This window comes from Phacochoerus africanus, chromosome 9 (assembly GCF_016906955.1).
Source record: "Phacochoerus africanus isolate WHEZ1 chromosome 9, ROS_Pafr_v1, whole genome shotgun sequence".
NCBI lineage: Eukaryota > Metazoa > Chordata > Mammalia > Artiodactyla > Suidae > Phacochoerus > Phacochoerus africanus.
In genome coordinates this window covers 38,276,400-38,300,840 of record NC_062552.1, presented here as the reverse complement: position 1 = coordinate 38,300,840, position 24,441 = coordinate 38,276,400, and the positions used below count along the sequence as shown (strand labels likewise).

The 24,441-nt window shown below is 50.6% G+C and overlaps 2 protein-coding genes across 4 annotated transcripts; one reads left to right on the top strand and one right to left on the bottom strand.

Moving 5' to 3' along the window:
* Nucleotides 1–697: 697 nt before the first annotated feature.
* BYSL (bystin like) lies at nucleotides 698–12,526 on the bottom strand. The gene is made up of 7 exons (XM_047796934.1): nucleotides 12,131–12,526; nucleotides 7,194–7,350; nucleotides 3,795–3,933; nucleotides 3,361–3,494; nucleotides 2,056–2,216; nucleotides 1,841–1,943; nucleotides 698–1,357 (listed from the first exon to the last, which is right to left on the bottom strand). Exons 1-7 carry the CDS (start codon nucleotides 12,396–12,398, stop codon nucleotides 1,012–1,014), a joined length of 1,308 nt encoding a protein of 435 aa, XP_047652890.1. The 5' UTR covers nucleotides 12,399–12,526; the 3' UTR covers nucleotides 698–1,011.
* MED20 (mediator complex subunit 20) lies at nucleotides 12,484–24,128 on the top strand. 3 transcript variants are annotated; one of them, XR_007137139.1, is made up of 5 exons: nucleotides 12,484–12,934; nucleotides 16,391–16,545; nucleotides 19,905–20,158; nucleotides 22,144–22,413; nucleotides 23,898–23,959. XR_007137139.1 is itself a non-coding variant. In XM_047796943.1 (5 exons), the coding sequence occupies exons 1-5, from the start codon at nucleotides 12,921–12,923 to the stop codon at nucleotides 24,105–24,107; spliced, it is 825 nt and encodes a 274-aa protein (XP_047652899.1). In that variant the 5' UTR covers nucleotides 12,484–12,920; the 3' UTR covers nucleotides 24,108–24,128. The 3 variants fall into 3 exon arrangements, 2 of the variants coding, with proteins under 2 accessions (XP_047652899.1, XP_047652900.1); XM_047796943.1 differs by having other exon boundaries at nucleotides 22,144–22,335; nucleotides 23,898–24,128; XM_047796944.1 differs by lacking the exon at nucleotides 23,898–23,959 and having other exon boundaries at nucleotides 22,144–22,604.
* The last annotated feature ends 313 nt before the right edge of the window (nucleotides 24,129–24,441 follow it).

The window sequence follows — 24,441 nt, the reverse complement described above, 5'->3', positions numbered from 1 at the left end:
CATGAAACTTGCTTTATGATCAGATCCCGCCCAAATACATTCATCACGTGAAAAATTCACGTTTTTCAAAAGCAAATAGTGTTAGCCAGATTCAACTCCCTGCTGTAGCAGGAAAGCAGCCAGAGAAACATGGGCATGACTGTGTCCTAATAAAACTTTATTTATGGACATTGAAATCTGAGTTTCATATAGTTTTCACCTATTACATAGTGTTCTTTTTTTCCCAAACATGAAAAAATATGTAAAAATCATTCTTAGCTCACGGGCTGTGAGAAAATGGGCACGTGACTTTGGCTTGCCAAACCCTGGTCAAAAGTGCTCATTAACTAAGAAGGTAGGAAGGGAGCTGGTCATTCCTGGCCCAACCTTCCTTGCCCCATACCTCCACCCTCCTCTAGGTGCCTCCTCCCAGCTCTTCCTTCCACATCTGAGACCATCTTCTGAACAATTTCCCGGCTGCTGGCCTTCTCCCCGAGTGGCCTGTGTCTGGAGAAGCAGAGGACATGCCCTCTAGGGGCCGGCAGTGTGGGTATAGCCTAGAGAAACAGACTCCTAGTGTGAGGGGGCAGAGGGTCCCATGAAGACTGGGTAAGAATCCATTCCTATGCAGGAACGGGGAAGCGGTGCCCACCTCCAGCTGAAGAGTAAAAGCAGACAGATCTCTAGCCATCACATCCAAACACTGGAGCTCAACAAATACCCGCCTTTTGCTTTTATTCACAGTCCAGTGACCTAACACAACAGCGCAAGATAAGGCACCGACTCCAAGCCTCGGCTGGGAGGCGGGAGCACTGGGCTGTGGCACCTGGGTCAGGCGGCAGAACTGGGCAGGGATGCAGGCCTAGAATGGAAGCGGGAGCCAGCCAGGCCCCATCCTCCCTGTCAGAACCGAGGCACTAGAGGCCTATGACCTGGGTCTTCAGCTGTAAAAAGGTTAGTGTCACCTTTAGTCACCAACAGGGATCCTCGGTGTCTTCCCAGAGCCCTCAGGCCAGGACGAGTGCTGCTTCCTCACTCCATGGTGACGGGGACGTCCTCTACATCTCGGGGGACAGCACTCTGAAGCTCACGCCTGATCTCGGGGGACAGCTGGGGATGGGGCTGCACCCGGAGCAGTTCTAGGAGGGCCTCCTTCTGCTCTGTGGCCAGGTCCGCCTTGTAGCGCTGGACCAAGGTCAGGAGACACTGGTGCCAGAGCACGGGCAGTTCACGCTTCTCCGTCCGGAAGCGCAGGAAGTGGAAGACCAGGGCGTCCAGCACCCGGTACGGCAGTGCATACTTCTTATCCAGCAGCAGCCGCAGGAAGATGCTGTTGGCACCGCTGTACTCCATCTCGGCGATCTTCAGCATGGCTGCACTGGTGGGGAGAGAGGTAGGGAGATGCTGGAGGAAAAAGATTCCCTTCCCCCTTGGCCGAACCTGTGCTGCCCCTAAAGGGGACTCTCCCGCACTCTCACCTGCCCAGTTTCAACTCCCTCAACTCCAGACACCAGCGCTTCACTGATTCATGCCAAACCCCGACCTCTGGCTCGGTGTGCTTGTCTCCGTATCCGACTAAAATACGTCCAAACGTCCGGAGAGCCCCATTCCTAACACACTCTCTTCCCATGTTCCCCACTCATTCATTCAACTATTTACTGAGCCTACCATACGCCAGGCCCTGGGGTCTTGTTCCTGCGGAACTGACAATCTTGCGGCGTAATGACACACCCGCTGGCTTAAATGAGCCGCGAACCCAGCGCTACACTTAGTGCCCTCCCTGCTCCATTCCCCAAGTGCCGGGACTCTGCCGGGATCTGACACCCACCCACCAGTGGTCCCCCAGACCCCGTGACACTACCTGGAGTGTAGCACCGGGATGGAGCACTTAGTGATGATGCTGCCCAGGATGATGGCTTCCCGGAGGGTGCAGGTGCCCGACTCGCACAGCGGGAGCAGGATCCCTGGGGGTGGGGGTGGGGGTGGGGGGCAGTCACTCTGAGCCCAAGGTGAGACAAAGGAGGTTCTGTAGGAGCTCCAGCCCCTCCCTTTCTTAGCTGCCTCCTGGGGTCCCACCTTTGAACCAGGCTCCAGGTTTGAACAGCGCCTTCTTGAGTGCCATGTAGAGGTGGAAGTTGAGTCGTTTGTACTCGGCGATGTCATCTCGGACCCGGGGGAGCAGGACCAGGTTGTAGAAGCGCTGGGCCTTATGTTCCTTTAGGTTAGAGGCGAAGATCCTAGGGTTTTTGAAGGGAAGAGGAGAGGCCCCTGAAATATCACTGTGGATGGTACATGCTAGAGACTGGAGGGCATGGGGAGTGAGCTGGGTGCACGCAACACCCAGGTCAGATCAGAGCAGGAACAGGAGGGTCTCAGTACCCAAACAGAGTGAACCCGAGATCTCCCAACAGACAGGTATCAGCTGTTCACTTTCTTCTCCCATCATGGGGAGCCACAGACTTTGGAGACATGGCACCCCAGGGTGGTACTGCCGTGGTTATGAGTCTCTCCCCTAGAAACTCAGCACCAGAGATCCTGAGCAGGGTCTCAGCCCTGAGGGCCCTGGGGTCTTGTTCCCGTGGAACTGACGACATTCTTGCGGAGTAACGATACCTCCACCGGCTTAAATGAGCCGTGAACCCAGTGCTATGCTTAGTTCCTTTCCCATTCTGTTCCCTAAGTCCTGGGACCCCACCACCTGGAGATCGACCCAGAATCAGGAAATAGGAAATGGTGACAAGAGGAGTTCCCACTGTGGCTCAGTGGAAACGAATCGGACTACTATCTGTGAGGATGCGGGTTCAATCCCTGGCCTCGCTCAGTGGTTGGGCAATCTGGCATTGCCGTGAGCTGTGGTGTAGGTCATAGACTTGGCTCGGATCCCACATTGCTGTGGCTGTGGTGTAGGCTGGCAGTTGTAGGCAATGTGACCCCTAGTCTGGGAATTTCCACATGTGCGGGTGTGGCCCTAAAAAGCAAAGGAAAAAAAAAAGAAGAAGAAGCACAAGAGAGGGAGTTCCCGTTGTGGCTCAGCAGGTTACAAACCCGACTAATATCCATGAGGATGTGGGTTCCATCCCTGGCCTCTCTCAGTGGGTTAAGGATCTGGTGTTGCCAAGAGCTGTGGTGTAGGTTGCAGATGTGGTTTGGACCCTGCTGTGGTGTAGGCTGTGGTGTAGGCCTGCAGCTACAGCTCCAATGTGACCCCTAGCCTGAGAACCTCCATGTGCTGCAGATACGGCCCTAAAAAGTAAAAAATAAGCACAAGAAAGAGGTCCGGGGACAGAGCTAAGATGTGATGGCGAAGGGAGGGATGGCCTGTCCTTTCCACACCCAGCCCTTCCTTGTAGACCCAAGCTGCCCCGACCCCCTTGGCTTTACCTCGTGGCTTGGTACATGGCTGCTGCGCTCCAGGCCTCGGGCTCGGTGACATAGAGGATCTCCTCCCAGTTGGACAGCGCAGGGATCATCTTAAAAGCCGTGGGTAGTTTCCCGCTGCGGTACTTGGACAACACCTGGGGAGCAGAGACTAAAATCACCACCACGAACACACACGCTGCCTGCCAGGGCCCAGGGGCCAGTGTGGGTGGCTTTCAAACATGAACTCACCCCGTCCCCACCAGCCCCACCATCAGCCTCATTTTCTGGGGCGGGGCAGGGGGCAACTGAGATCAGAGAGTCAGGTGGCGGCAGAGTGGGCCCTGGAGCCGTGCGCTCTGACCCGAGTCGGCTCTCAGCCATCAGGCCTAATGTCTATGAAGATGTGGGCTCCCAGAGCCCCCGTGGGTGCCATCACGGCTCTGCTCAGCGCGTACCTCCCTGACCCCTCGGTAGACCTCCAGGAGCCGGGGGTTCAGCCGGGGCAGCGGGAGGCCTGACACCTCCGACATGACGCTCTCGACCTCCGTCTTCTTCTCGGTCAGCTTCTCCATGATGATGTCGGCCAGGGTGCGCCTGAGGGAGAGGGGGCGGGAGTGCTGGGCTGGTGGCCCAGGAAGCGCTCCACTCCCCACCAGTCCCTTGGGAGCCCTGTTCAACCTGCCACTTGCTGGGACGCGTGACCTCAGTCCCCTCCGGGCCTCGGCTGCCCGCACAGCACTTCTGAGGAGCACCACAGGCCCGGGGACCACGAGGCTCAGGACAGAGTCTGCAGTCGTGGGGAGGTGAGGGAGCCTGAACCTGAAGTCAACTGCCCCGGTTCAGGTGCTGGCTCTTTGGCGCCCTGCGTAACCTTGGGCGTGCTATTCTGCCTCTCGACGCCTCTGCTCCCGCACCCATCAAACAGGGAAAACAGCAGCACCCACCCTCGCTCAGTTAACAGGAGCGCATGACCTGAACGCCAAGTGCACAGCAGGTGTGCCACAGTGCTGCCTCCTGCAGACCTGTCCAGCACGTGCGGTCTGCGTGCTGAGGACACTCCAGTTACAAAACCCTGGTCTCACCTCTCCAGAGTCAGACATACCTCAATTATATGCCAAGGTTGCCAGTGGCTGGGATCACTATCAAGAGACAATGGCCCAAACTTCCCCACATTTTCTTTATTTTTTTTTAAGGGCTGCGTCTGTGGCATATGGAAGTTCCTGGGCTAGGGGTCGAGTTGGAGCTGCAGCTGCCAGCCTACTATGGATCTGAGCTGCATCTGCGACCTACACCAAAGCTCACAGCAACACTGGATCCTTAACCCACGAGCAAGACCAGGGATCGAAGCTGCATCCTCATGGACACGATGTCGGGTTCTCCACCTGCTGAGCCACAAGAGGAACTCCTCCCCCATTTTAGTTTATTAAAATTTATGGGAGTTCCCGTCATGGTGCAGCGGAAATGAATCCAACTAGGAACCATGAGGTTTTGGGTTCAATCCCTGGCCTTGCTCAGTGAGTCGGTGATCTGGCGCTGCCATGAGCTGTGGTGTAGGTCACAGATGCAGCTCGAATCTGGCATTGCTGTGGTGTAGGCCAGCAGCTACAGCTCCGATTAGAAATCTCCCTATGCCACAGGTGCGGCCCTAAAAAGACAAAAGACAAAAAATAAAATAAAATAAAATTTATGGAAATAGATCCAAGATGAATGATTTGCTTTTCTCAGTCTCCTGAAACACAATCTGATTGAGATAATTCTGAATTATCATTACATTGGGCTTGGGTGCAATAATGACATCTTTGGGGGCTGCCAACATCTATTTAAAACAGCTCCTGGAGTTCCCGTTGTGGCTCAGTGGGTTAGAACCCGACTAGTATCCATAAGGACACAGGTTCGATCCCTGGCCTTGCTCAGTAAATTAAGGATCTAGCATTGCCGTGAGCTGTGGAGTAGGTCGCAGACTCTGGATCCTGTGTTGCTGTGGCTCAGTTTCAACCCCTAGTCTGGAAACTTTCATATGCCTCAGAAATGGCCCTAAAAAGAAAAAGCTACAAAGAGGACAGAGCCTAGGCTGGGAATTTCCATATGCCACACATGCAGCTCTAAAAATCAAAAATCAGCTCCTAAACAGGAGGCGAGACTTTGCACGTGTACTCTGTCTGTGCAACACCTGCCCGAGGGGGTGCTCCCCTGACTGAGCTGGGAGCTGAATACTCAGAGGTCAGTAACCCTCCCAAGGTCTCACAGCTCCCAGTGGGGCAGAGTCAAAAGCTAGTCTCTCAGGTTCTGAAGTTCAGGTACTAAATGGCCTCTGCTGAGTTCCTGGGGGCGGGGGGGGGTTGTCTAGCCTGCTTTCTGATGATGCCCCCTATTACTTCTCAAGACTAGGAACAGGGACCCCTGTCAGTCTTGAGAAGTGACAGGTGGCATTGTCAGTAGCTTTACTCTATTGAAACAAGCTGGAAAACCATTCTGCCAAGCTTGTCAGAACGAGCTGCCAAGGAGGAGTCAGAAGGTGCTGGGGGAGAAGCTGAGAGACTCTCTGGTGAGACAAGCACACATTTTGTGCCATTTCCTTCAGCTGCTGGGCATCCATTTGGGAAAGGGGCCCATTTCCCCATTCTGCCTCTCATATACACAGTCATGGAACGTGTCTTTCAACCTGTCTTTTCACAGTATCATCAGCCATGAGAGAGGCACGCACCCCAAACCACCTGAAGAACCAAGAACAAAGTCATGTGAACATCACAGGGTCAAATGAACTGGCTGAGGGCCCTTATCCTAGACGCCCCTCTCCTGGGCCAAAATCCATGGGCTCAGGAGTCTGACCATAGGAGCTTAAGAGCCTGCATGTTTTGACCTAGCATTTATTAAAGATGACAATAAATCAGTGGTTCTAACTGAGGGGTGATTTTTGCCCCCCTCCCCCAGGGGACACTTGGCAATGTCTGGAGGCATTTTTGGCTCACACAAGGGGGGAGGGGGGTCCCTAGTGGTATCTAGTGGGTAGAGGTCACAGGTGCTGCTCAACAGCCTGCATTGTACAGGACAGTCCCCATGGAAAAGAATTATCCAACCCCAAATGCCAGCAACTGGGGCTGGAAACCTCTGGATAAAATGAAGCTCAGGGTATGAAGCAGATGTGGCCAAGGCAACTGAGTGTAGCCCTCAGAGAGCTGAGTGCAGCAAGACCGAATACAATGCGATGGTTCTCCCAGGGACGGAACAAGGCCCTGCGGTGCCTCCCAGGGAACCCTGGCAGTACTACAACAGGTGGACAGAGTGGGAGGAAATTTACTGACTCATTCAGATGGTCCTTTGAGGGAGTTCTCTGGTGGCTCAGCTGGTTAAGGATCCAGTGCTTTCACTGCTACAGTACAGGCTCAACCCTGGTCTAGGAACTTCCAAGTGCCTCCAGTGTGGCAATGATAATATCCAGAATGATCCTTTAAGGATGGGCCACTTTTTTTTCTTTTTTTGGTCTTTTTAGGGCTGCACCCACGGCACATGGAGGTTCCCAGACTAGGGGCTGAATCAGAGCTATAGCCGCCAGCCTACGCCACAGCCACAGCCACGCCAGATATGAGCCGCATCTGTGACCTACACCACAGCTCATAGCAATGCCGGATCCACAACCCACTGGGGCTGGAAAGATGACAATAAATCAGTGGTTCTAACTGGGGGGTGATTTTTGCCCCCCTCCCCCAGGGGACACCTGGCAATGTCTGGAGGCATTTTTGGCTTGCACAAGGGGGGAGGGGGGTCCCTAGTGGTATCTAGTGGGTAGTGGCTGCTTCCCTATGAACTTGCTACCAGGACCCGCTGTCCCAAATCCCAGGTAGTGCCAGCCCTACCTGGCAGGAGGGTTCTTGTTCATGAACAACTCAATGGCACGCTCATCCTCAGGGTCTATGACCACTTCCGCTTGGTAGCCTGGCCCTGTCATCGTGGCGGCCTTCGCCAGGGTGGGCCACTCCTCGTCATCTGATCCATCCTGAGGCGCTCCTGGACCTGCGAAAGAGAAGACGAAATAGGTGAGCAGGGCAAACGGTGGGTGAGGAATTCAGAGGTCATTTCATTTTGACCATCGTGTACCTCATACAGATGTCACACGTGCTTGTAATAGATAAAGACACGTGCTCTGAAATAGATGATGCACACGCTACCTTTCTGTCCCCGGGGCGCATGAAAACGTACACATAAGAACCAATGAGGAGTTCCCGTCGTGGCTCAGCAGTAACAAACCCGACTGGTATCCATGAGGATGTGGGTTCAATCCCTGGCCTCGCTCAGTGGGTTAAGGATCTGGCATTGCTATGGGCTGGCAGCTGCAGCTCCAATTTGACCCCTAGCCTGGGAACTTCCACATGCTGCAGGTTCGGGCCAAAAAAAAAAGCTCGATGACAGTAATAGTAACAAATAATGGTTAATACACTCTACTCAGTTCTGTAGCAGGAACTCTTCTAAACACAGTATAGAACCATCAAAACCCCAAGAGGTAGGCATTATTATTTTAGTCAGTATCAGAGGGGGATGCTGAAATGCACAAATGCTCAGTGACTTGCCTAAGGTAGGCAGTCTGGGTCTAGACTGTGCATTCTTCACGTCTTCTTCTACACATGGGAGGGCTTGATTACGTGCCAAATGAGTGGGAGAGAAGGTATACACCATAGGCACTCAGAAGACGATGAGGGCGGAGCGTGGCTGGGTCTGCAGAGGCAGTGTGAGAGCTGGAGGAGTGTGTTCCAGGCCTGGGAACAATGCCGGCAAGAGGGCTTGGTTATAAGAGCATCCGCCAGGCGGGTGCAAGAAATAAGGCTGGATGGGTAACCGAGAGGCCAGGCCGTGGAGTTCAGATTTCAAGGGACCGAGTCATTTGAGTAACAGATTCCTGGAAGGCTACACCTGGCTGGGCATCTGGGAAAGGGATGTAATCATCTAAGTGGGGAGATAAAATGCTACACGTGAATGAGTAAGAACAGAGGCTGTGTGATAAACACTAAATACAGGGAGGAGGGTACAGAGGCCAGATGATTTGTCTCCACATGCTAACAGCCCCCCAAACCTGTACCTGTAGGTGGACCTCCCTTCGTTCCAGCGCCTCCTGTACAGCCACTCCTGGGTGACCCAAGGTGCTCCAGCCTTTCCTGTCATGGACCAAACTCCCTCCCTTTCCTTCCTAGGTCTACACACCTTGGCGTGTTCCACATGCCAGTAAACGCACCACCATCCAGCCAATGCTAAGTCAGAACCTGGGCAGCAGGCCTGCCAGGTCCCCTGCCCTCACTCCCAACACCCTGTCAAGGTCTACGTCCCACTTGACTGTGCCTCCAAGACTCTCTCTCTCTCAAAGCCTTCACAGCCCTGTCAAAGCCTTGGGCAGTGTCATCCCTTGCCTGCATGAATTTGACAACCCTCAACTGGTCTCTATGGTGCTCCGAGAGGTTCCCATTGTCTTTTTTTCTTTTTGTCTTTTTGTCTTTTCTAGAGCCGCACTGCAGCATATGGAAGTTCCCAGGCTAGGGGTCTAATTGGAGCTGTTGCTGCTGGCTTACACCACAGCCACAGCAATTCGGGATCCCAGCCATGTCTGCGACCTACACCACAGCTCACGGCAACGCCGGATCCTTAACCCACTGAGCGAGGCCAGGGATCGAACCCACAACCTCATGGTTCCTAGTCGGATTCGTTGACCCCTGAGCCACGACGGGAGCTCCCCCATTGTCTTCAGAACAGCTCTGAATCCTGGGCCCAGCCTCCAAGTCTTCACTTCCTTTGCTTCCTCCCCACCTCACCATCACTCTCTCAGCAGACACCAAGCGCCTACTCTCTGGGAGAAAGCGTTCCTGGTGCTGGAAATGTATTAAAAGACAAGAGAAATAAAAGCACTTTGCTCTTATAGAGCTTACATTCTAAGGGGTGGGGGGAGACAGACAATAAATTAGTAGAGAAGTTGGGAGTGTGAAGACAGGGGTGGGGGGTATTATAATTTTTTTTTTGGCCATGGACAGTTTTTTTTTTTTTTAATGATTTTTATTTTTTCCATTATAGTTGGTTTACAGTGTTCTGTCAATTTTCTACTGTACACCAAAGTGACCCAGCCACACATATATACATTTCATATATTCTTTTCCTCACATTATCCTCCATCATTTTCCATCACAAGTGACTAGATACAGTTCCCAGGACCATACAGCAGGATCTCACTGCTTTTCCATTCCAAAGGCAATAGTTTGCATCTATTAAAAGGCATTGTAATTTCTTTTTTTTGCTTTTTAGGACCACACCTGCAGCACATGGAGGTTCCCAGGCTAGGGGTCAAATCGGAGCTACAGCTGCCGATCTACAACACAGTCACAGCAACGCAGGATCCAAGCTGCATCTGTGACCTACACCACAGCTCATGGCAACACTGGATCTTTAACCAGCTGAGCAAGGCCAGGGATTGAACCCGCAACCTCATGGTTCCTAGTCGGATTCGTTTCCGCTGTGCCACAACGGGAACTCCAAAGGGTGTTGTAATTTTTCATAGAGTGGTCAGGGCAGGTGGGTCTGAGAAAGTGAGGGATTAAGGGAGGAAACCTACAGGTGCACGGAGGACAGAAGTTACCAGGCCAAAGGCCCTAACTTGCAATGTTTCAAGAACAATGAGGCCATAAGGATGGAGTGAAGAGGGCAAAGGGAAAGTAGAAGGGGTCAGACTGGCCACAGGGGCATCTCACACAGGTCTTTGTAGATTCCTGTAACCCTCTAGTGTTGAGTTGAGAATGGATTGTAGGGGCATGGGATACCAGTTAGGAAGCTACTGCAATCATCCGGCGGAGGGGGCGAGGTGCTGTGACCGGGATGGTGTCCCAAGGTGGTGAGAAACAGTCGATTCTGGATCTATTTTTAAGGTAGAGTCAACAGGATTTCCTAACAGGTCAGATGTGGAGTGAGGAAGAGAGGAGTCTGGGAGGTTTCTGTCTCGAGCAAATGGAAGGATATCGGGGCATTAATGGAGATGAGGTAGATGCTGGGTGGAGCAGATGTGTCAAGACAGCCAGGATTTCTGTTCTAGATATGTTGAATGTGAGATGTCTATTAGACTTTAAATTGGAGAGGCTGAACAGGTAGCTGAAATATAAGAACTTGGGTTGCAGAGAAAAGATCAGGGCTAGAATATGATCTTGGAAGCAGTGACCAAACACCAAATAGTATTTAAACCTTGAAACTGATGACAGCACCAAAAAAGTGAACACAAGTTAAGAGGTCCAAGGACCTGTCACTGTGGTGGCTTGGGTTCAATCCCGGGCCTGGGAACTAAGAAAAAAAAAAAAAAGTGGAGGACAAAAGAGGAGCCAGCAAAGGATACTGAGATGTCAGGAAGTAGTAAAACTGGGATGTGATGTCTTTAATCTTAAAGATCCTGCAGCCAGGAGGCTAGTGTTTCACTGTGAACATGGCTCACAGGACAAATGAAAGACGAGATCTGAGACCTGGACTAAACAAGCAACTTGGAGGTCAACACTCCCAGCCTAGTAAGGAAAAACTGACCCTCTTTTAACTAATCTCTTTCCCTCTTTAGCCCTTAAACGGTATCCTTCTTTCTGCTCAGAGCAGAAACTCCCCCATTTCAGGTCTTGTAATGGAGCAGAGCCCGATGGGGCTCCTGGGCACAAGCCTTTCTGTGTCATCCATTTCTTGTTTTGGGAAATAAACTTCAGCCTCCAAGACCTTCTCTGAGTTCCAAAGGGCAGGTTCAAACAGTTGCTAATCAGGGAAGGGTGAGGATGCAGAGACCGGGGAGGGAACAGTTAAAAGACAATAGTACAGGAATTCCTTTTGTGACTCAGTGGTTATGAACCCAACTAGCATCCAGGAGGATGAGGGTTTGATCCCTGGCCTCGCTCAGTGGGTTAAGAATCTGGTGTTGCCATGAGCTGTGATGCATGTCACAGACATGGCTTGGATCTGGCATTGCTGTGGTTGTGGTGTAGGTCAGCAGCTGCAGCTCTGACTGGACCCCTAGCCCAGGAACCTCCATATGCCACAGGTGCGGTCCTAAAAAGCAAAAAAAAAAAAAAACAACAACAAAAAAAACCCAGAGACAATAGTGCAACCTTGGGGCAGGTCCAGATTCCTCCTCAAGGAATATACATAATATCTTTGAGCCCTTCTGCAGAACTATTACTTGATGAAATATGAAGTATTCTTCAGTGGAAAAAAGGAGGACCACCAGAACCAGTCCTGGGGCCACTAAACAGGAGCGTGAGAAACCATGCAAGTTTGCCTCGACCCTGGTCCTTAACTGCGGCCCTATTTTCCACTCTTAAACTGTAAAACCATCTCCTAATCTCTCTTAAGGGGACCATAGTCTTTAGGGCACTAACCTGCTCTGGCCCTCCTTTGGCAGAGCAATAGAGATATCTTTTTCTTCTTCACCCAAAACCCTGTCTCTGCGCTTCAACTGGGCATCGGAGGACAGAGGACAGAGTTTTGGCAACACTACCTGCCTCATATCCTAACTCCCCTCCTCGCACCGGTTTCCTCCGTGCTACCTGAGATTCTGTCTCCCGGGCCTAGGTCCTAATTTTGCTCCAAATAAAACTTAACTCTCAACTTTTAGGTGAAGGTCTCCGGCCACCCTAAATCCGGCCAGGGCTGGGTCTCCCATTCCATTACCTTTGCTAGAGTGTAATACGCCCCCCCTGGGTTTTTTTAAATTCCAAACTATTATCCTGCCGGGCACTTTTCAGCCCACCACTACCAACTACCCATCCTCTTTCTCACACCCACTCTCGCTACTCACCCAGCCGCGTGGTGCGATCCTGAGGTGCCGCCGGCCTGTCCCCGGTCCCATGCTCAGCCTCGAGCTCCTCTTGCTGCTGCCGCGCTTGTTGCAAAATCCGTCGGGTCAGCCGAGGCCCCACGTACTCCTCCTCCTCTTCTCCGGTTCCGCGACCCCGCCGCTTTTCCCGGGTCCCCGCCCGCACCGCATTCCCAGCCAGGATTTGGTCGGCCAGGGGCGCATGCTTTTCCTGCCCCTCGGCCCCGCGGGCCGCCTTGAGCTTGGGCATTTCGCTAGAAAACCTCGCCGGGAAGTTTCACATGTGGAGACAGAGGAAAAGCTCTGAGTGCGCCGGCGCAGGGAACTCCCCAGAGGCCAGACGGCGATTACAGCGCCCCCTGGTGTTCGGAGGCCGGAACTGCCACCATCCCCGCTCCACCCCCCCGAAAGAGCTCATGAGTCCTGGAGCTGGACTCCCGAATAACCTCATTGCAATTAACATCGCCTTCTCTAAGCGGTGGCAGTCCAAGTCACGCTTTCTTAGCTTCATGAATCTAGGCCCGGGGTGATCTGTCGAATGGGAAGTGCCCGAGCTGCAAGACTAGGGGGCGGAGTCCTGCAGTGACGTCACTGGAGGCGCCTGTACGCCCCGTTCCTCGTGGGCGCCGAAGGGACTCGCACTTTTTACGTTACTTCCGGAGCACCTCCTACCACCGAAGCTTCCGTTAGGTCCGTGGTTTCACCTCGCGTGGGCTGCAGCAGAGCACTGCGTATCAGCTGTTCGGTACTGTCATCTTCCTGGCCTGACTTCATGGGAGTGACTTGGTAGGACTTCAAGGGATTTCGTGGGGCGAGGCTTGGGGTGGTGAAGGGCCCGTGGAGCCTCCAGTGTCCCCGGGAGGAGGATCGGGATCAGGGTCTGAGAGAGATGCCCTCGAGTTGTGTGGGTGAGGGGACCACTGTGAGGGCTGCGAAATCTGCGGGCCTTTTTCCTCGGAGATGCGCCCCTTCTCAAAAGTGGCAGGTTAAAAATTTTTATCTTAAGAATCCACCAGTGGTCGCGTACCTCCTTCCGTTTTTCTTGGTATATTCTTCCTGCTCGTCATCCCACAGTACTGCCTGGTGTCGGAAATAGTATGTCGGGTTTAGGACCCATCTGCAGTCAAGGTTGAATGGGTTGTGGGGAGGGAGATAGACAACATTGAAGGCAGTATCTTTTTTAGGTTTTTGCCCTTCCCTATGGCCACTAAATGCAGTTAGACCAGCCTGTGTCTAGTTCTAATTTGGCCATTTTAAGATCTCGGGTCTAGAGGGGAAAAAAAGAAGCTATTGGGAGTTAGGAGATTGGGATGTTAGGCACATCACCTCCTCAGAACCTGTTTCCTACTATGTTTAATTACATGCTTGGTTTAGTTTCTGTGGACTTAATATCTGTAACGTGTTATGAGTCAGGGTGCAGGGAAATATGGGCCTCATGCTCTTGGAGGCATTAGTTCCAAAATGCTAGATTTCAGGGCTTAAAAGAAAAAAAAAAAAAAAAGGTATCTGGAGCATCTTTCCAGTCAGAGAGGGCTAGAGGCCAGGGTATCTGGAGTCAGTGGCTATAGAGTCTTCATATAAGAAAAGAGCCTGTGGGAATTCTTCCTTCCAGTCACCCAAGTCTTGCGCATTTGTCAGTGACTGCACATTTGCTTCCTGCAGTTGACATCATGAGCCTCTTTGGAAGTCTTTTAGTGTAAGGAGGATGTGAAGAATGGAGATGAAAAGTTTCCTGCGCAGAGGCATGGAGTCCTGGAAGCCCCTGTTGTTTTTTTCTTTTCTTTTTTAAATTAAAATATAGTTGATTTACAACATTGTGTCAATTTCTGCTGTAGACGCCCCTGTTGTTTTTTTTTTTTTTTTTACTTTTTTTCTTTTTAGGGCCGTTCCTACAGCTTTATTTTTTCTTCTTCTTCTTCTTCTTCTTTTTTTCTTTTTAGGGCCTTTCCTGTGTCACATGGAAGTTCCCAGGCTAGAGGTTGAATCAGAGCTGTGGCTGCCAGCCTGTGCCACAGCAATGCCAGATCCGAGCTGCATCTGCAACCTACACTACAGCTCATGGCACCGCCAGATCCTTAACCCACTGAGCGAGGCTAGGTGATCGAACCCATATCCTCATGGATACTGGTCACGTTCTTAACCCGCTGAGCCACGAGCAGAACTCGAAGCCCCTGTTCCTTCAGTGCAGAAGGCAGACAGAGGGAAAAGGCCCTCTGTTGGGACCCTTCTCGACTTTTCAGATTCCTAGTACTTTGGACCCCAGTTGTATCATCTAAGGGTTCTCTTATTTTTCAAAATAAGGGCCATCATCATTGTGGCTTGTTAGTGCTCTTCCTGATGGAGATTAGTGACAATTTTTAGCAACAGCAGGGGTCTGTTTTTATATTTTTCTTTAGTTGATCATAATTGGTCATAAAGTAATGCAGTACCTCCCAAAATTCAGCCACATAATGATTGTCTTTATGATTTTTATATAACTTCATAGCACTTGAACTATTTTTTTTTAATTTTTTTTTTTTCTTTTGCCATTTCTTGGGCCGCTCCTGCGGCATATGGAGGTTCCCAGGCTAGGGGTCTAATCAGAGCTGTAGCCGCTGGCCTACGCCACAGCTCGTGGCAACACAGGATCCTTAACCCACTGAGCAAGGGCAGGGATCGAACCCACAACCTCATGGTTCCTAGTCGGATTTGTTAACCACTGAGCCACAACGGGAACTCTGATTTTTTTTTTTTTGAACTATTTATTAATGCTTTCTTTCTTTTCCTTTTTCTTTTGTCTTTTGCCTTTTCTTGGGCTGCTCCTGTGGCATATGGAGGTTCCCAGGCTAGGGGTCTAATCGGAGCTGTAGCTGCCGGCCTACGCCAGAGCCACAGCAACACAGGATCCGAGCCGCGTCTGCAGCCTACACCACAGCTCACAGCAACGCCGGATCGTTAACCCACTGAGCAAGGGCAGGGATCGAACCCACAACCTCATGGTTCCTAGTCGGATTCGTTAACCACTGCGCCACTACGGGAACTCCTAATGCTTTCTTTTGATTCTGTTTTTTTTCCTTAAAAGTATTTTAACAGACAACTGTATCCTTAGGAAAACATTCTTTTTTTTTTTTTTTTTTTTCCCTCTTTCGGCTGCACTTGAGGTATATGGAAGTTCCCAGGCCAGGGACTGAATCTGAGTCACAGCTGTAAGCTGTGCCACAAATGTGGGAATGTCAGCTCCTTAACCCACTGCCCCAGGGCAGTATCAAACCCATGCCGCCACAGAGACAATGCTGATCCTTAACCACAGTGGGAACTTGGAAAGCTTTCAGTGGAGCATTTAAGAGCATGGACACGGAGCCACCTCACTTGACTACACTGCATTAAGCAGTATGACCTTGTGCCAGTTACTCAACCTCTCTGTTCAGTAGTTTTCTCATTTGTAATGAAGAAATGATCATGCTGTGTCTTATAGGGCTGATGCAAGTTAATTCATCTAAAGGCTTTGGGCACTGCCTGGCTCATAGTTGGTGCTTGGTAATTATTACCTACCACTTAAAGTAGAAGCCAGTTGCACTCTCCATAGAAGGAAATCTTGGAAATAATTTTTTATCTCATTGTTTTGGCTAAATTCTTGTTGCCTCTCACTCTCAAAGATTAGAAACTTGAGGCTTGCTTTCTCTTTGATCCAAGGATCCTTAGAACTTTCTTCATTGATGAAAATGTTCTATGTCACTGTCCGGTACACCAGCCCCTAGCCACGTGTGGCTATTGAGCTATTGAAATGTGGGCAGTGCAACTGAGGAGTTGAAGTTTTAATTTCTGTCGCACATGGCTTGTGGCTCCTGTGCTGGACAGCTTTCGTTCAAAGTGTTAGAGAGTTAGTAAAAACACAGTAACCCCAAATGGAGGCTTTCTCCTTGATGGAGTCAGAACTGAAAGAAACACAGAGGAAATTCCTTTCTCATCACATGACTTAGTGTCACTGAACGCTCGCTCTGTGTGCCACCTAAAACATTGGCACACATGCCACACTTGGGAAATGCAGGTGCAGTAGGCTGTTCTCTGCAAAGGTGTGAGACTCCTAAGACCAAGCTCTGGTTCTTAGCAGAGCCCCAGGGACTGTGGGCCTCTATTTCCTTGTCTTTATGAGGGGGTTGGGTTGACGGTGTCTAAGCTGACACCTGGCCCTGATGAGCTGTGATTCTGCTACTGGCTCACGTGAGTCCATGTGCATAATGATTTTGGTCCCCTCCCTTCCAGTGTGTCCCAGATGCCTGTGGCCGAGGGCAAGAGTGTCCAGCAGACTGTGGAGCTACTCACCCGGAAATTGGAGATGCTTGGGGCAGAGAAGCAAGGAACATTTTGTGTGGACTGTGAGACCTACCACACTGCTGCCTCTACTCTTGGCAGCCAAGGTCAGTGAGCGATGGATCTCTGGGATGGCTGGAACCTGGCTTGGACTTAACAGACGTTCACATTCATTCATTGAAGTCTTTCTGTTCTTCTGCTAAGGGTGGTATTCTTGGGCATGTGGCCAATGTGTTTCTGAATTCATTAGTTTTTTGTTTGTTTTGTTTTTCATTTCTTTTTCTGGCCATACCTGTGGCATGTGGAAGTTCCTGGATTAGGGGTCAGTTGGAGCTGTAGCTCCTGGCCTACGCCGCAGCTTGCAGCAACGCCAGATTCTTTAACCCACTGATCAAGGCCAGGGATCAAACTCACATCCTCATGGATACTAGTTGGGTTCTTAACCCACTGAGCCACAAGAACTCCAGAATTCATTAATTTTTGACTATTTCTTAGACTGGGCCTATGTTGAAGTCTTTTTTTTTGTCTTTTGTATTTTTAGGGCCTCACCCACAGCATATGCAGGTTCCCAGGCTAGGGGTTGAATCAGAGCTGTAGCTGCCAGCCTACACCACAGCCACAGCAACATGGGACCACATCTGTGACCTACACCACAGCTTATGGCAATGCCAGATCCTTAACCCACTGAGCAAGGCCAGGGATTGAACCTGCATCCTCATGGATACTAGTTGGGTTCATTAACCACTGAGCCATGACAGGAACTCCATGTTGAAGTCTTTTTGCACTTTGCAGTTTTTTTTCTTCTTTTTAGCACCACACCTGCTGCATATGGAAGGTCCCAGACTAGGAGTCGAATCTTTTGCCGCAAGAATCAAAAAGAGATAACAGTTGTGAAAGCATTTGTAAAACAAGACACTTGTGTGTAGATAGAGGATGACATGCTACTTCTGTGAAATTCCCTGGCCTGGGTTCTGTTTTCCTGATCAGAGCTTTACTTTCAAGGAGCTACAGTCTAGTAGGGGGAACCATACACTCTTTGGCAGGCAGTGGGCTAGGATGGAAGAGGTCAGAAGGCCTGGAGTTCCGGTTCTGCTGCTGACTGGCTCTGCGCCTTTAGATGTGCAGTTCTCGCACTGACTAGTGATAGCATCCCCTGGAGAGGAGGAGGGTGGGATGGAGGGAGGGCTCTGATAACACCCTGATCCATGGGCCCCGCCCCTAGAGTTTCTGACCCCGGAGGTGTGGGGTGGGGTGGATGTGCATTTCTAACCAGTTCCCAGGCGGTGGTGCTGCTGCTGGTCTGGGACCAAAAACCTTAGTCGCCTTTCAGAATATTTTCGGGGCAGTAAAAGCACCTGCAGACTCTCATAGTATGAATTAGTATATAATCACAGTGAGTCTGCTCAGGAACAAAATGACCCATCGGCTTTGGGTGTCTTTGTGTGAGGGTTGAAAAGTTTTGAATTGGATTTAGCATGTGAAAGGTGTGAATTTGCAGCAGGTGTCAGGAGGGTGCAGGGGGAGGTGAGTGTAGAACCTGTCGGGTTCAGGAAGTGGCAGCCAGTAGAGGTCTGCATAGAGATCACAAGCCCCCACCTGTCTCCTCACTCTTATCCCCACCTGAACCCTACTCTGTCTTTATAGCCTGGTTTAGGTCCTCTATTTCCCAGGAATGTTTTTCCTGCTGACTCTTGCCCACTTTAACCTCTCCCTTCCCTGAAGTCTTTCCTTCTTTCTGAAAGACCTCTGGTTACCCCAGACAAGCGACTTTTGTTTTATTGTCTTTTTTTTTTTAGGTCAAACCCGCGGCATATGGAAATTCCCAGGCTAGGGGTCCAAACAGAGTTGCAGCTGCTGGCCTACACCACAGCCAGAGCAACTCGGGATCGGAGCCACTTCTGCAACCTACACCACAGCTCAGCTCACGGCAGTGCCAGATCCTTAACCCACTGAGTGAGGCCAGGGATCAAACCCCCATCCTTACGGATACTAGTCGGGTTCCTTACTGCTGAGCCACAATGAGAACTCCTGTTTTGTTGTCTTTTAAGAAGTTTCTTGCTTGTCTTTAGTGAGGTTGCCAGCTTCTTGAGGCCAGGGGCTATGTCCTCTGATTGTATGACTCTTAAGCCCTAGCATAAAATTGGGGATAGTTTAAATATTTAATAAGTATTTGGGATTGTGGCAGTCAGTCCATTAACCCTTTTTAAATTTTTTTTTTTTAATTTTTTTTTTTTAGTAGCCATCTACAGAAGTTCCTGGGCCAGGGATTGAATCAGAGCCGCTGGATTCTGGTTCAGTGCTGGATCCTTAACCCACTGCACCGGGCTGGGGATCGAACCGTGCCTCCACAGCAACTTGAGCCACTGCAGTCGGATTCTTAACCCACTGCGCCACAGCAGGAATTCCAGTCCAATCATTCTAATAGTGAAAGAACCTTGCTTTCTGTTTTTTGCCTTCTTCCATTTTCCACTTAACTAGATAGATACAGCTTTTCTTCCTTCTTGCAGGAAACTGTGGTACTCAGCAAGAAGTCATTTCTCAGAGACTAGAACAGGCAAGCTGGGATTTGAAATTGGATCTTCTGATTCTAGATCCTGAGTGCTTTCTGCTGTAGTTGTGCTGCTGGCTTCCATAGTCAGCTCATAGGTGGCTTACTCTTCTCTGAGGGCTCACCATTGCCTTTGGGATGAAGACTGACTTGGGCAGGAAGGCAAGGCTCTGGCCTCATGCTCAGATGCTCCCCTTTGCTGCTGCTGTGGGGCCACTTCCTGTGTTTTAAAGAGGGAGGAGGCCAAGGAAAGTTAGGGATAGATGGAAACGAGAGTAGCTGCTTTGTTTGGTATGCTCAAATGCTGTTACTTTTATTTTCCTTATTATGTGATATATGACTACACAAAAGGCCATATGTAAAATCTCTGTGAGTTATTAGTCATCAGTAATCATTCATTTGTGAGCCCATCACCAAGAATTAAATTGTGATGGAGTTCCTGATGTGGCCGAGGGGGTTAAGTACCCGAACAGTCTCTGTGAGGATGCAGGTTTGATTCCTGACCTTGCTCAGTGGGTTAAGGGTTTGGTGTTGCTGCAAGCTGTGGTGTAGGTCTCAGACGCTTCAGATTCTGCATGGCTGTGGCTCTGGTGTAGGCTGGCAGCTGCAGCTCTGATTTGACCCTTCGCCTGGGAACGTCCGTTTAAAAAGAAAAAAATGAAGCTGTTAATTAACTCTGTTGAAGTTCCGTGTGTGCCCTTCACCTTTCTCGGGGGGAGGGGGGTTAGGGTGATTTCCACCTGCCCCCTCACCTGCTAGTTCTCTCACTTCCTCTGGAAAAGGCTGTTGGGGCGGGGCTTCCACCCCGGGACTGCTGAGGTGATGCTGGCTTGCCCCTTGGCCTCATTCCAGCATCAGACACTCTTCCCCATCTGCAGGCGAAGCTCTTGACACTGCCCTGCTCTCCATCCCTTGCAGGTCAGGCGGGGAAGCTGATGTATGTGATGCACAATTCTGAGCACCCTTTGAGCTGCTTCGCCCTCTTTGAGAACGGCCCCTGCCTGATCGCCGACACCAACTTTGATGTGCTTATGGTGAAACTCAAGGGCTTTTTCCAGAGCGCCAAGGCCAGCAAGATTGAGACCCGGGGCACCCGTTACCAGTACTGTGATTTCCTCGTGAAGGTGGGCACGGTCACGATGGGGCCCAGTGCCCGGGGCATCTCTGTGGAGGTAAGACCTCGGTGAACTAGGAGCAGGGGTGCCGAGAGGACTGGCTCTGCCAGTTTTCAGGGGCCCTGAGTGCAGCCTGAGGTTCCTGCCTCCCTGGTTCCTGCCCGCAGAGCAGGAGCTGCTCCCTGCTCTCCCTGCATCTTCTACCTGTTCTTTAATCACTCGGGGACTTTCTAGCCCAGGATGGCAATGGGAAGCTCAGTCCTCAGCGGGTAGGAAGCTTAGGAAGGCCAGCTTGCTGCAGGGGGAGGGATGGTCGGGGGCAGGTGAATCATGGAAGAGCAGTCACCCAGCACCAGAAGGACTGGAGCAGACCAGGGCAGCTTTCCGTGCAGTCCACTCTGGGAGGCAGGCCCTGAATCATGCGTCCACACACCTCCCTTCAGCATGCCTTAAGATGGTCTCCAGAGTTCCAAAGCAAGAATGAGCCTTTCCCTTTGCCACACTGTCCACTTCCTTTCTCAGTGGAAAGGGGTGTGTGTAGTGACTTCATCTTTGCGGCATATATTGAAAATGGCAAAGAGAGAGTGTGGCAGCAGCTGGCTTTGAGAACAGTGAGAGCTTGCCATCTACCATGGTCCTAGCACTGTGTGAGGTAGGAAATTAAGCGACAGAGCCTGCCTTTTGGAAATTTATGGCTTATCTGATAGCACTTAGATCTGGAATCTAATATACAGCACAAATGAACCTTTCTACAGAAAAGAAAATCATGGACTTGGAGAACAGTCTTGTGGTTGCCAAGGGGTAGGCGGAGGGAGTGGGATGGACTGGGAATCTGGGGTTAATAGATACAAACTGTTGTATTTGGAATGGATAAGCAATGAGATCCTGCTGTATAGCCCTGGGAACTATATCTGATAGCTTATGACGGAGCATAATAATATGAGAAAAAAGGATGTATGTATGTATGTGTGACTGGGTCACCTTGCTGTACAGTAGAAAATTGACAGAACACTGTAAACCAGCTATAATGGAAAACAATAAAAATCTTTAAATAAAAAAAATTTTTTTTAAATGAAAGTTTATAATTTAGAGCAAAGTCCAAACACTCAAACTGATTTGGAAGTTCATCTATAAGAAGTGCTATAAAAGAGACACAGGCTGCCCTGGGAATTCTGGCCAAAGAGAGGGCTAACGACTTTGGGGATTGGGGCGCCTCTTGCAGAAGGAGCACCTAAGTGGGGGCCTTAAAATGTGGAGCTACAGGGATAGGAAAATCCTAAAAAGCGTCCCAGGTGGAGCAAAGGGCATGAGTGGTGATCATTGTGTGATACTCCAGGACCTCTAGGGCCAAGATTTCCTGACCGTTTTCATTTGCAACACACCCTGCATTTGTCAGGACCCGCTGGGAGCCTGCTCTTTCTCTTCCACGTTCCCAACTTCGTAGTACAAACACATCCCAGCTGTTTCTTTACTTATTTCTTCTTACGGTGACCATAATTTCCCCTGCCATCTCTCCAGTGAACAATTAGGAGAAGGAGAAAGCCTTTGGCCCCTATCCCGTGGCTTGGGAGACCATTTCTTTGGGTCAGAGCCCAGGCTGGCTGTACCCTGGAGTAATAGTTGGTCTTGAAGTGGCTTATGAGTGTATGTGTCTACTTTGCCCCCAGTATGCATACGTGCTCTTTTCCCTGAATTTGGTTTTCTCTCTCAGAATTTTCCTGAGCTCTCCATGAATCTTTATGCATCCTGGCCAGGGCTGTATAGTTCTGAGATAATTAAAAGGGGCCTAGATCTGCCCTTGGGTCTCGTGGGTAGGGCTGTGGGTTGGTAACCCCAAGCTGCAAATGTCTGAGCCTAAAGGGAATGGTGCTGGTGTGTCGAATCCCTGGGGGTTGGGTTGGCGGTTTCCTGCGGGGCAGCGCTGTGCAGGTGTGCAGTCTTTGGCCCATAGTCTGAAAAGGTGGGAGCAGAGGCAAGAGCTGCCTGAGAAGCAGATGACCTGTCCCTGCTCTCCTCACCCTCCGTCTTTCTTCCGGCCCCAGGTGGAGTATGGCCCCTGTGTGGTAGCTAGCGACTGCTGGAGCCTGCTGCTTGAGTTCCTGCAGAGTTTTCTGGGCAGCCACACCCCAGGGGCTCCTGCAGTGTTTGGGAACAGACACGACGCAGTCTACAGCCCAGCAGACACCATGGTCCAGTACATGGAACTCTTCAACAAGATCCGCAAGCAGCAGCAGGTGCCGGTGGCGGGGATTCGATAGTGACTGGCCGCCTGGCTGAGCTCTGTCGCCAGGGGAACTCCACCAGAGGAGCAGGTGCTGCCCCCTCAGGCCCTGAGACCCCAGAAGCCCAGGGCAGACAGGGAGGTGTCCCTCCCTCTCCAGGTCCCAGTTCTGGGGCTCTGGCCCCCCCTTCCCCTGACCCTCACACACAGCCTCCCCACAGCTGTTTCACCCCTCTCCCTGCTGGACCTGGCCTGTCCTCAGGAATGTAATTATGAAGAGTTGACAAGTTTGCAGCTTTCCTGCTTTAGGGGGGAAGGGAGCATGGGGGCGACCCTGCCTAGTGTCAGTAGGGACTGCAGTCTGTCTCCAACTACTGAGGACTTGGCCCAGGCCCACAGCAGGCAGGCTGCATGTTGCATTTGGGCTGTGTTGTAATACAGGCCTCTCCCTCTGCTCTGGGCTGTGGCTGGGCCTCTCCTGGAAAAGGAGAAGGAGACACTGCTTATTTGGTGGCTATCATTTCTGGCCTGTTTGCTGAGATGAATTGGGAGCTGCCAGAGTCCTTTGAAGTCTCTCTCTTGGACATCTTTCCACTGTGATGTGAGCTCTGTTAAGACACAGGCTAAGCTGCTCTAATAAGGAGAACCTAAAGTACAGTGGCTCTTAGAAGTTGGTGTTTCTCTTTTCTAACAGTACAGAGTAATCAGATAGTCTGGGGAGATTTAACTCCCCGAGGTCATTAGGAACTCGATTTCCTTCTGTCTTGTTCTGCCACCCTAGGGTGTTCTCCTTGGGTGAGTCCAAGCAGTCTTCAGCTCCGCGTCCATATCCCCTGGGGAAAAAGAGAGACCAGGTTTCTTTCTTAAAGGATATGACCTGGAGTTGCCCAAGTTAACTCTGGTCACACTTTGCTGAAAGGGTCTCTGGGACCTAGAGCCTCTTCCTTGGGTGGTCGCGTGCCCAGTTAAAGCTCTGGGGGTTCTGTGACTAAAAGATGAAGGAGAAAACAGATTTGGGGGCCCAGTTAGTAGCCTCTGCTACATAGAGCTCCATGGATGTGCCCAAGAATGCTTGCTGGTATTTTGCAGAGGGCACCCCTGTGAGTTAGCCACTCATTTCTATCAGTTGGGTTGGGACAGAGCTGATGCCAGAGCCACTTTAGCTGGAGCAGTCACACTGGGAAGTCACTTCCGCACCCCCTGCCTAAGTCTCAGCATCAAGACCTCTCCAATTCTCATGAGCCCAGAGCTTTGGGTTGGACAGTTGACCTGAGGCTCACGCTGTGTTTCATGGTTTCCTGAGCTCTTCCTCCTCGTCTCGTTTGAGCCTCAAAGCTGCTCATTTGACGACCTGCATTGCCTGCCCACCCTGCTCCTGCTTTGGAAATGTTCAGTCTGGGTGATGTCGAGATACACGGTCAGAGATGGTCTTGGGAGATGTGTCACTGTACTCACTGCAGTGTTGTCCTCAAGGATGCTTTCCCTCATCAAAGCCACCTAAAGAGAAATTGTTTTCAGATCTAAAGCCTCTGCAGCAACAATCAGGTAGTGGTCATGTTTTTTTTTCCCTTTTAGCTTTGGCTGGCAGAAGGCTCAATTCAGCTTTATAACTGGAGGACCTGTCATCCTGTTTTTTGTTCTCACCTCTTCCTGACTTTGTTCCCTTGTCTCATTTTTACTTTTTTAAATGGAGGTATGACAACAACAACAACAACAAAAAAGACAAAAGACAAAAAAAACTGGGATAAATGGAGGTATGTTTTAGGTATTATTTTCACGCAATAAAATGCAGAGATTTTTTATGTTTTTGGCCTTCTGATTTATGTTTGCTCTTGTCCAGACTTACTGTTTGTATTTTTCTGTGGGGCTGCCTCAGATCTTTGATGAGATCAGTTAGCCTTTTGAACATAACGTGTTCCCAAAAATATACAGAAATCGAGTGTGGTAAATCTGACTCCAGACTTATGCATTGTAAGGAGGGATTCCTAAAAACTGAAAAATAGTGTGAATTCCCCAACCCTTTAGACAGAATCTTGGCTCATATATTTCCAACATTCTTCACTTTTGCTCTTGGCCCTTATTTTGAGCACTCATTTGACCACCTTTCAGTGCAGTGAAC